The sequence below is a fragment of the Gopherus flavomarginatus genome, chromosome 4 (assembly GCF_025201925.1).
Source record: "Gopherus flavomarginatus isolate rGopFla2 chromosome 4, rGopFla2.mat.asm, whole genome shotgun sequence".
NCBI lineage: Eukaryota > Metazoa > Chordata > Testudines > Testudinidae > Gopherus > Gopherus flavomarginatus.
In genome coordinates, this window is record NC_066620.1 from 59,365,451 (window position 1) to 59,377,148 (window position 11,698).

General features: G+C 46.9%; 1 protein-coding gene across 1 annotated transcript; it reads left to right on the top strand.

Annotated features, from left to right (window-relative positions):
• Window positions 1–793: 793 nt before the first annotated feature.
• On the top strand, window positions 794–2,295 carry LOC127048741 (ankyrin repeat domain-containing protein 9-like). The gene has a single exon (XM_050948631.1). The coding sequence runs from the start codon at window positions 1,075–1,077 to the stop codon at window positions 1,963–1,965; it is 891 nt and encodes a 296-aa protein (XP_050804588.1). The 5' UTR covers window positions 794–1,074; the 3' UTR covers window positions 1,966–2,295.
• The last annotated feature ends 9,403 nt before the right edge of the window (window positions 2,296–11,698 follow it).

Genomic DNA, 11,698 nt, shown 5'->3' on the forward strand with positions numbered 1-11,698 from the left:
TCAGGACCTTGCAGGTCAGGTCCTGTTTGAAGCAGAAATCAGTGAAGCAGAGTTAGATATTTTCTCGGTATAATTTGTTTATTTACAACGTGTGCAAATCCTGTTTCATTGAACACAGGTGGTAACAAACAGCACACCGGGCACACCCTCTTGCAGAAACCTCCGGTCAGGTACCTCTGTCTCTTTCCAGAACCTCACACAAGTCTCACACAGCCCCAAACTCCCCTGCTTGGCCAGTGCCTAAGTTAGACACCTGGGAACCCCTAGTGCAAGGATCCCCCTCAGAGTAGCTCGTCTAGTCAGAAAGGTGGCTTGGACATTAATTGTTTCTTTATGCAGCTGGTTTGCAACACAAAGGAACCTCAGAGGTTTAACTGCCAGACAAAAGGAAGTGCTTTAACTGTCCAATATCCTTCATGACTCTGGATGAGGTTACATTACTGCATGGTGTCTTCAACTCATTCTACGTGGAGTTTCAGCATTAATGGGCCAGCCATAACAATATTTAGTAAATAGAAGTCACTTTATAACCATATAGCTAGCAATCAGTATATAGAAATTATATATGGTACTCAATATTGATTATATAGTATCAATATACATTTATTATATAATGAATTGTACAAGTATGAGGGACAAATGAATAAATGCATACTGTGCTTACTGCACTATACCAGCTGATGTGGGTAGGCATGAAACAGAGACAGAAAATTGCCTCACCTCTAAAGCTAATTTTAGTCCCTCCTATGTTGCTCTGCATCTATAAAATCACTGCTAGTCTGACAGTGTTCCAGTAACCTGTGCCAGGCATGAAGCAGGGTGCACTGACTAACCATCTAGTGCATGGAATGGGTTAACTGAGCCTGTGGGATTGTGCTTACCTAAACAAAATCACTGCAACGAGGGGAAAAACAATGAATGGGTGGAGATGTTCAAGCCGAGGCATTCCAGCTAGTGCAGTCGGGCTGCAATGACAGGCTGAACGTTGCAGCAGCATCGGGATCTGCATTCAAAGTGAGCAAATCTTACATAGTGGAGCAAGCTTGCGTGCAGGTCTTGTTTATTTGCTGAGACATGGCCAGTAACCAGGCCAGTCTGCAGGATGAGCAGAGCAGGCATTGTAAGTTCTTATCCTATATGTTCTACCAGGCTGTAAGAGACCACAAACCAGTATGGATGCTGGAAGATATGAGAACTATGGAATATTTTTACTGGGAGGAAAATGCCAGCCTGAGAACATATTCACCTTCGGAAGCCCTTCTCTATGCAGTGGTGCATAATCACCTGCCTTATGCCCAGTATCTGCTGTCTCATTTTCCAGAGGAGGCTCTCAAGGTGCCTGGAGAGCATTTCTGCTATTGCCCATCCTCTGCCCCTCATTTGGCCATGGCAGTCACATATGACAGGAGGGACATTTTGGGGCTGATCATCAAGATTGCACACAAGCTACCCAGCCTAAACTCCTACATCAACAGGACCGGCTGCTTTCATCTGGAAGATGGCAAGACCCCACTGCACCTTGCCTGCGAACTGCTGAGGTCAGAGACCGTCCTCATCCTCCTAGGGAACGGGGCTTCTCCTAGGATCAAGGACAGCAAGGGGCTCACCCCGTTGGATGTCATCCTGGAGCAGATGTGGGACTCCAAAGTCAACGTGGCATCGAAAAAGCTCTGCCTCGATTACCTCTTGCTCTTCATGCCTAGCCCACAGTTTAAGATGCGGAAAGTTCTGCAGGATCATCCAGACCACTGGACAGCTTTGCTAGGGGAAGACAAATTCAACACCCTGGTGGGGAACACACCTACTTCTTTATACCTGCAAGCTATGCAAACTATTCTCCAGTCTCTCCCACCTTCCCACTTTCCTAAAAGCATCCAGGAACTACCTATACCTCAGGCACTAAAGCCCCTACCTTCCTACAGCAAAAAGCTACAGACAAAAAATGTGGTAAATGTTTTTCCTTGACTATTTTGGGGGGTTGGATTTTCAAAGGCACCTAAGGGAGTTAGGCACCTAACTCCCCTAGAATTTCAATAAGATTTTGGTATCTACCTCCCATAGGCCCCATTTGAAAATCCAATATTTTATGAGAAGATTTTCAGTGTTTTTCTAATCGATTGCAGGCACGGCACTTTTAAAAACAAAGTCCTTCTTTTTTATTGTGCATGTGAAGGGTTAAGTTTAACTGAAGTAATTTTTTTAACTGCCAGCTGAAATCAGTGTATCTGAATTCCCAATATATTAACATTATCCTGTGTAAATTATGCCGGTGAAAAAGAATGACCTGTCCATTGGGATTTGCAAATACTGTAACTATGGAACTGTATTCTACCAGCCCTATAAAAACCACCAATGGGGTTGAGATGTCAGGTTTCCTTTCTGCTCCAGTGAAGATCAGAAATCCTGTGGCTCACAATACTCTTACTGCAGTGGTGTTGAGTCAGTGCTGCAGACTACTATTGCATTTCCTCAATTAGAGTCAGGGACTCCGTGTTCTTGCTCAGAGGGTAAAGACAGGTAGCATACTGATGAGAAGGCATCCTTTTTCTTATTTGGGAGTGAGAGGGTTAAAAGCTATCCCAGTGTTGAAGCTTCTATAGAATTGTGCAGTGGGGCGGGAACCATCTTTCATGCTGTTCAGTGAAAAAATGCAAATCCTGGCAGTACCAGTGAGTGGAAGTCCATCTTTAATGAGTGACATTAGTTCCCCGGGACTTTTGTTATAAGGGGTGACAGTGTCCCCAAGAGAGTTACAGCTGTGCCTTGATTTAGAGATTTATATCAAAGCCACCTGCATTTGTTAATTACTTGAAGATGGGCTGTGGTATTTTGCTGCTATAAATCATCAGCAGGGCAGATTAGGTCATTCATCCTCCATGCCACAAATAGAAGGCCCAATCCTGCAGTGGGAGCTGAAGACAGGTGGTGTTCACAGGATCGGGCCTGGAAACTGATGTCAACTGCCTTGAATTCCCAACACCACAGAGGGGACTCCCTTCATGAATCAGTCAGTATCTTGCCGTTAGTATAGAATACTACTCCCCACACTGCTGCTCACTAGTCTGCTACAGGCAAAGCAGACTAGTGAGATCATGGTCCAGCAGCATACCATGCCAACGCCCTTTGCAGCATAATCTTTATTTAGCTATACAATAAATTATTTTAGTCAAAGTGGTCTCATTTTCAATTTAATCCTTTGCTCTACTCCCTAACCCCAAAAGGAACACATTCCCACATATTTGTAACTGTAATAGAGAGAATGGATAGTTGATCTCTTTAAAATATATGCAGCAATAGGCAAAGGGCATGATTACACTGGCCAGTGTTCATGAGGTTGTGAACAAGAAGTGATGTGCAATAAAGTATTGTGCCACATAGCACACTGAATAGACCACTTGTTACATTTATAGATGACCTATATCTCAGACAGTAAAATGCTGAGCCATGTGCTCTGTTGGTGTAAATGGGTGCAGCTTCTCTGAAGTCAATGGATACAGCCCCGTTGACACCAGCAGTGAATGTACTGAGGGCATCACTGCTATATTGCTCTGTGTATCTGGGCGGCATGAAACTGAATGCACTGGGTATGCCCAGGCGAGGTGCCCCTGATGGGCTGCTGACTGCACAGGATATGTCCATATGGAGTGTCCTTGTTGTATGTATCAGGTACATCCAGATAGAATGCTCCGGTTCTGCTACTGAACGTACCATTTCCAGTGCATGGCACCTTCTGGGCTACTGAATGTGATGTGTACAGCTTAATACCCCTTTTCATTGTCACTGCTATGTGGAGAAAATGCCAGCACAGCATTTTCAACGGCAGACCAGAAGTGAAAGGGTTAACCTATTTCCCTGCATCTGTCTTCTTGTTGCATTGTGCCTCAATGGCATCTCCTAGGACAAACAGTTCCTTTTCCATGTATTCCTTGCTAGGAGGGGTGGCCGGTGGGAGTGGAATTCAGTGTAAACCTCAACCCGCCTTTTCTTTTGCAGAGACATTGCCTCTGCAGCACAAGCTGGCAGAGTTGAAGGCTGTCACAGCTCAGGGGTATCTTTCCCATGAAGCGAAGCCAAGCTGAAAGCCGATTAGCATAATAAGCACTTGTCCAGCCAATCCTGCCAGTCCGTGGAGAGTGTGCAAGCACCTCCAGCCTTAAGGCATCATGAGCCCCCAGCATCACAGGGAGGGAGGGGAGAGGACAAAACAGATGTTCCACCCCCAAGGCTGCTGAACTGACAGAACAATAGCACAGCTGCTAAGAATGGGCTGCGTCCTGCTGCCACTGGAGTCAGTGGCAGCCAGATCCATCGAGCTCATCCAGCTAATTTGGATGTCAGTGGGGGAGAGGCGGAGGCGGCGGGTGGGAATATTATTAAGATACTAATTAAGCTCCAGTAGCAGAAATTCCATATTAAGAACAGTGGACGGGAATTCATTAGGTATGTTCACACTCTCTGAGAGCATTAGACCTTCTGTGCAGAATAGAGTTTCAGAAAATCCACTCCAGCTGGTGTGGGTGGGTGGGTTGTTGCTACACAAAACACAGATTGTAGGGATTGATGGTGTGTACAATATGGTAGTTTCCAGTAACACAGAGGGAAATTCACCTCTTGGCAGAGGGCTAGAACTAATACTTTGGGCACACATGAGCCTTAAATGGTGCATAGGCCCAGTGAACAGGCATCCGTTTCATGCACTGCAGGGTCAGAGCTTAGGCTCCCCATTGCTCCAGTCTACGCAGATGTCTCCAGTTTGCCAAGTTGAGGAGAGGGTAGGTTCAAGGGCAGTGTGATGTAGTGTGTGACGGAAGTGGCCCTCTGCCAGCTGGCCTGCAGCAAGGAGAATACAACTTCTTTCAGGAGCGAAAGGAATTCTCCTGTAGCTCAAGCTGTGGTGTTACAGCAGCCTAGGTCAGTACTGGTTGAAAGTCACTACCATATGATGTGTGTTCATTGCCCTGTGTGCAATGAGTTTGGTGTTCTCAGCCCAGTTCTCAATGAGCAGATACCCACTTCAAAGAAATCACTACCGTTGCCTCCAATATGCCCCTTTGTTGGTAGTCTTAGGCCTGGTCTACACTAGTGGGGGGGAGGGGAAGAAGAGATCTAAGTTACGCAACTTCAGCAATGTGAATAATGTATCTGAAGTCAACATACTTAGATCAGCTTACCATGATGTCTTCACTGCAGTGATTCGACTACTACCACTCCCCCATTGACTCTGCTTGCACCTCTCATGGCGCTGGAGTACAGGAGTTGACGGGAGAGTGCTCGGGAGTTGATTTATCACGTCTAGACTAGACATGATAAATTGATCCTCACTGGCTTGATCGCTGCCCGCCGATCCGGCAGGTAGTATAGACATACCCTTAGCAGAGGGATCAAGGACCTGATGGGCCATGGAGACTGATTTACCATTTGACCTCTAGAGGGGGTTTCTTTGGGCCAGGGTTAACGGACACTGACAGGCCATGGGAGAAGTTGTAGTGTTGCTAACTAGGCAGGACATGAAGGAACAATCCTGGATGGGATTTCTTTTTGATGGAAGGGCAGGGATTTTTTCCCCATGCTAGTTCACCTATCCTTTTCATTGATCTGTCTGTTTATTTGATCTCCTGTGTCTCTTCCTTCTGTGTAGGATATTACACCTTACACAGCCAAATCTACCTCAACTTCTTCACAATTGTCATTGACTTAGGAAAAAAATCAGTTTCCCTGTTCATTGTTCTCCTTAAGCCTGCTCATGAGCAAAACTAAATTCTAGATCTGTTAAACAATCCCTCCAACCGAGGGGTGGCCAGCCTGTGGCTCCAGAGCCACCTACGGCTCCTTGTACAGGCACCAACTCTGGGGCTGGAGCTACAGGCGCCAACTTTCCAATGTGCTGGGGGGTGTTCGCTGCTCAACCCCTGGCTCTGCCGCAGGCCCTGCCCCCACTCCACCCCTTCCCTGAGCCTGCCATGCCCTCGCTCCTCCCCTCCCCAAGCCTCCTGCACAAAACGAAACAGCTGATCTGGAGGCACTGGGAGCAGGGGGGGTGTGAAGCTGATGTGGGGCTGCTGACATATTACTGTGGCTCTTTGGCAATGTACTTTGGTAAATTCTGGCTCCTTCTCAGGCTCAGGTTGGACACTCCTGCTCCAACCCATCAGCCCTTAGCCTCGAATCTTTCCAAAGGAAAAAATTTCTGCTCTTGCATGCCAAATACATTAGAGATCATATTTATTTTAACAAACAACAACAACAAAAAGGGCACTTGGTGCCATGTAGCAATGTTTTCATTTGGCATTAAAAGTGCATTGCATGAGTCTAGTTTAAGATCTTTATTTTTAAACTTTGGAGAAAAAAAATAAAAGATAGAGAAGGGGGGGGCGGTGGCACAGAAATCTGTATCACGCTCTGGATTATCCGTAGGCGCAACAGGATTTTTAATTTATTTCAGTTTCTATGAATATTGGTGGAAAGGCCTAGCTTGTGTTTGTGTGAGTGTGTATAGATCACTGCCAGGGCCAGCTCTACAGTTTTCGCCACCCCAAGCAGCACGCCGAACGTGCCACCGCAGGCGGGGGGGGGGCGCGGGGGACAATCCCTGTGCCCTTAGGGCGGCAGGTGCGTTTCCGCAGTGGCGGCAATTTGGCAGCAGCTTCTATGTTTAGCTGAAGCCGCCCTGGACAGCTAAACATAGAAGCTGCCGCCGAATTGCCGCCGCCTTGGAAACCGCGCCTGCTGCCCTAAGGGCACAGGGACTGCCCCATCACCCCGCCTGCGGTGGCAATTCGGCGCGCTGCTTGGGGGCAAAACAAGGGAGACTGCCGCCCCTTGCAGAATGCCGCCCCAGGCACCAGCTTGGAATGCTGGTGCCTGGAGCCGGCCCTGATCACTGCCCTTTCATGGCCAGAGTTGCTCTTGACAGAGGAGTTTCTGGGATAAATTCAATGTTTGTGAGATCGTTGGATCTTACAGTGATTGATGCCTTAAGAAAGCCTATAAACTATTTAAATCAAGAAAACGAGGTCTCATAAGCCCTGCTAAGTTACTGCTCAGAGCCAAGGAAGTTTCTTCATCAGCTAAAGTGGCCTGTGCTCTTGAAGCGGGAGCTCTGTCTCTAAATATCAAGTGCCAATGGGTTAGAGCAGGAGCGGGCAAGCTTTTTGGGCCAAGGGCCATATCTGGGTATGGAAATTGTATGGCAGGCCATAAATGCTCACTAAATTGGACATTGGGATGAGAGAGGGAGTGAGGGCTCCAGCTGGGGGTGTGGGCTCTGGGCTAGGGCTGGGAATGAGGGGTTGAAGTGCAAGAGGGGGATCAGGACTGGGGGTTGGGGTATGGAAGGTGGTCACGGGTGCAGGATCCAGGGGGCTCTTACATCAAGCAGCTCCAGGAAATAGCAGCATGTTCCCACTCTGGCACCTAAGCAGAGCACGGACAGGTGGCTCTGCGTGCTGCTCTGTCCATAGGCGCCGCCCCTCAGCTCCCACTGGCCACAGTTCTGGGCCAATGGAAGCTGCAGGGGCAGCGCTTGGGGCGGGGGCAACATGCGGAGACCCTGGTTTCCTCTATGCGTAGGAGCCGGAGGGGAGGCATGCCGCTGCTTCCGGGAGCCATGTGGAGCCAAGGCACCGTGAAGCATGGCAAGCCTTGAACCCTGCTCCCCGGCGGGAGCTTGAGGGCCAGATTAAAATGTCTGAAGGATGTGGCCCCTGGGCCATAGTTTGCCCACTCCTCGGTTAGAGCACAGTGACAGGTGTAATAGGGCAGCAATGGATTTGTTATCGCTTCAGCATCTATTTTTGAATCAATTTACCACCAAAATAAAATCTTTTAAACAGACATTCCCAGCTTCTATTTCTATTGCTATGTAGCTAAACAAGCAGGCTCCTGCTTCTGTGCTGCCAGAGAATTTTAGTGGCCTGAGAACTCCTGCTTCTAGGTACCATTGTACAACCACTAACAGCAAAGGGCCAGATCCCCCGAGGACTTTTTATGTTTTTGTCTAAAAAAATATTTTAATGTCTCTAAATGTTCATTAGCATTGATGGCCATTTGTTTTCCTCTATCCGTTTTTGGGTTCAGTGTGAAACTGACAAATACTGATGTTTTACTAATTGAACTAAATCCAGCCAAGCCTGAGTACAAATGAATGTTCATCGTATGATACGACTTTCTTATAGATTAAAGCCATACTTTGTAATTTAGATTTCTCTCTTTTGTTTAATTTTATTCCATGTGATTGTTTGTATATTACTCTCTGCACGGTAAAGATGAAATGATTGCCTGTATTGAAACTAAAATATTTATATTCTCTCTGATATAACTGTATCGACTATGAAGATTTAATCTGATTGTATTACTGTAATAAACTTACAGTATAAACTGGATGTGTCTTTTATTGCCTATTAGGTCAGGAATATCTGGCAGTAGCTGTTCCTATTGTTTCAGCTACTTTTGGTCTTTGATTATCTTATGCTGAATATTAGCTCTCTTTGAATGTGATCTGAGGAACAAAGTCATTTCTACATGGCCTTGTAACATCTGGATATGCCATGAGATGATGATCCTGTGTGATGTCATGTAACCACCCATCACAGTATCACCACCAGCGGAAGATGGGTCAGCACAAAACGAATGCAGAGAGAAGGTAAGTGGATGACTCAGGGGATTGGCAATGGGATGTGAAGTCTTTCACCTTTAGGTCACTGGTTTGGGTTCAGCTCAGCTCGGTTATGACAGTTGTTTCCATCTGATGGGAGTATAATGATGCAGACAGGCTGCTTTCTCCATCTGCTATGTGCATGCAGTCCACAAGCATATCCCCTTCCTGGGATTTGGCTTCACTAACAAAGCAACTGACAACAAAATTCAGCTCACATCTCCTCCATAGACTTGGCAGCTTCTGAAGTTCCTCCCTCAGGACTGCTCAGCCCCCAGCCCATGTCTTCTCTCCCCAAAGAGTCACTCCCACCATCCTTCTATACCAGGGAAGTAACCAATATGAGTTAGCAAAATCCACATAACCCTTTCCCAGCAGGATCAGGACCTGCTTACTGGAGTGTTTTAGGCAAACAGTGTCTGACTTCTACAGGATTGCAAACTGTCAGTTTCTGGTTGCCCCAGGTGTCCTCACAAAAACCTGTGGTCCCTGGTTCCCTGAGTAGGGGAAAACTAAAATGTAAAGGGGAATTTCAGTTTATTCTTAAATTAAGTTTCCTCTGAAACCAAAAACAGTTCCCAGGATTGAAAGGAACAAGGACCAGAGCTGTATTTCTGTGAAGATCCCTGGCACACACAATATTTACATTTGAGGTAGATCTTAAATAATCTGGTCCTCAGCTGGCCCTGTGCATAGTCAGTGTGACAGGAACTGCTTATGTGTAGGGGAGATGTGGGCAAAAATTTTGCTTCACTGGCCCAAAAAGGATAGGATCAGCTCTCCAGGCATGGCAGGAGCCTTTGTAGAGGAAGATATAGTCTTGCATGATATTACTCTGAGAATGGGAATGCAAAAGATGCTACAACATGGGGTGCAGTGATATAGAAGTTGGTTCACTCTCTAAGGTGCACTGACCACTCCGCTGAGATTGCCATTAATTGGCCTAATTAGTGGGACTGATGATGTGGACCTTTGTCCACCAGAAACTGGACTGACACCACAACTGATTTTCTGTAAGCCACTCAACAGCCATCAAACTGCAACAACTTCTGAGCACTACTGACCAAGCTTAGATTTGAACTTCTGACCTAGAACTGAAAAGCTGCATGCCATTAACTACTGCCCCTTCTTGATTGTGTTACTTGCATGACCTATCCTTCTGCTGGGATAAATACTTGGCTGCCAAGGAGAACAGAAACGAGAGAAGAAGGAGAAATGAAGTCACCATTGTTTCACCTTCACTCAGGATTGTCAGAGGGCAGCCCAACTGGATTGACCTCTGCAGCCAACCATGACACAACTGATGTGCCTGCCACAGTTTCCCCTCTCAGGTAACCCAAGGACTCTATGCCAGGCCCAATAATATCCCTCCTGGGGGTTGGTTTATTTAAAAAATAGTGATCAATTAATCCCCAACAAAAAGTCCCAAACATGCTCCATTTCAGTCCCAGTCCATGTAGTCCTTAAAACCCTGCTCTACCCAGAGTGACCCACCTATGCCTACCCCCTCCCCCAGCTTCTCTTTTGAAACTCCTTCTATACCATATTCTGGTGTCTTCCAGTACATCCAGGATCCTTATTCGTCCTTTTCTGTCCTGGGACAGCCACTCCAGCCCTTTCAGCGGGCATGCAACCCTGCTCTTTCCAGCTGGGAAGATCATCCTCACCACGGAGCGTCCTTTACTCTCCCATGTCCTCTCACAAACCCCCTGGGTCCAGCTGTCTGATGTGGAGACATCAGCGGATAAGCTTCTCCACTGGTTCTCAACTTCAGCCCTCTCTGGCCCTTGGCTTTGGCTCTGGCTCTCTGGCTTAGAGCCAGCAGGCACTTCCCTCTTTGGCTCCTCTTGCCTTCAGCTGTCTGAAGCCCTCTGGTTTGGGGAGGTCAGCCAGCAAACCTCTCTTGCTGGTCTCCTTGCCTTCAGCCTTCTCCCAGGAACCACCTTCTGGCTCTAACAGCTGTCATCCCCCTCCAACCTACTACTCCCAGGCAGCCCTGGATCCCCAGGTCCCAGACACACTAGTCTCCTTCCCTCTCTCTCTCAGATTCTCTTTGGTCCTTTATAGCCTCGGAAGCTGCCCTGCTCTCTTATCTGGCCAAACTGGGAGCACCTGTTCTGGTACAGGGGGTCTGGACCAGCTTCAGTCCCATGGGTCAGCCACCCTATGACAGAGACACCTGTAACATGGTGAATATTAACACACAGGTCAGGGTGGATTTGAGTCACGCTTCATCTCCTTTAGGCAGGGCTAGTAATACTCTTATATTACCAGGTGAACAGTTATGTCTGGGGGCTAGAGACCAAAACAGAGGACTCTTCCAGACAGACCATCTTCCAGAAGGGAATCAGAGTTGGACTGTCTTGTGCCTTGCACCTTGAGTAGTCATCCAGAATTGTGCAAAGGGAGTGCCACTACCATTCTGATTTGGTTTAGCTCAGGTGCAAATGACCAACTACCAGGTAGTGGAGAATTATAGAAATGTAGGACTAGAAGGGATCAAGAGATCATCCACGTCATCCCTCTATGCTGAGGCAGGGCCAAGTATACCTAGTCCAGCCATGACAGGTGTTTGTCTAACCTGTTCTTGAAAACCTCCAGTGACTGGGATTCCACAATCCCCCTAGGTAACCAGTTCCACTGCTTAACTATCCTTATAGTAAGAATTTTTCCCCTAGTAGTTAACCTAAATCTTCCTGCTCCAAACTAAGCCAATTTCCTCTTGTCCTTCCCTCACTATACATGGAGAACAATTGATTTCCATTTTCTTTATAACAACCTGTTTACCTATATGAAGATTTATTAGGTACCCACCAGGCTTCTCTTACCCAGACTAAACATGACCATTTTTTTTCAACCTTTCCTCATATATCAGGTTTGCTAAAAACATTTCTCATTTTTGTTGTGCTAGACTCTCTCCAATTTGGTCACATCTTCCTTAAAGTGTGGCACCCAGAACTGGACACCAGCAGCGGAGGCTTCACCAGGGCAGAGTAGAGCAGGATAATTACCTCCCAGAGCTTACATACAACATTCCTGTTAATA

Excerpts from the sequence above, each read along its gene's own strand:
- LOC127048741 (XM_050948631.1), top strand. The coding sequence starts at position 1,075 with ATGGCCAGTAACCAGGCCAGTCTGCAGGATGAGCAGAGCAGGCATTGT.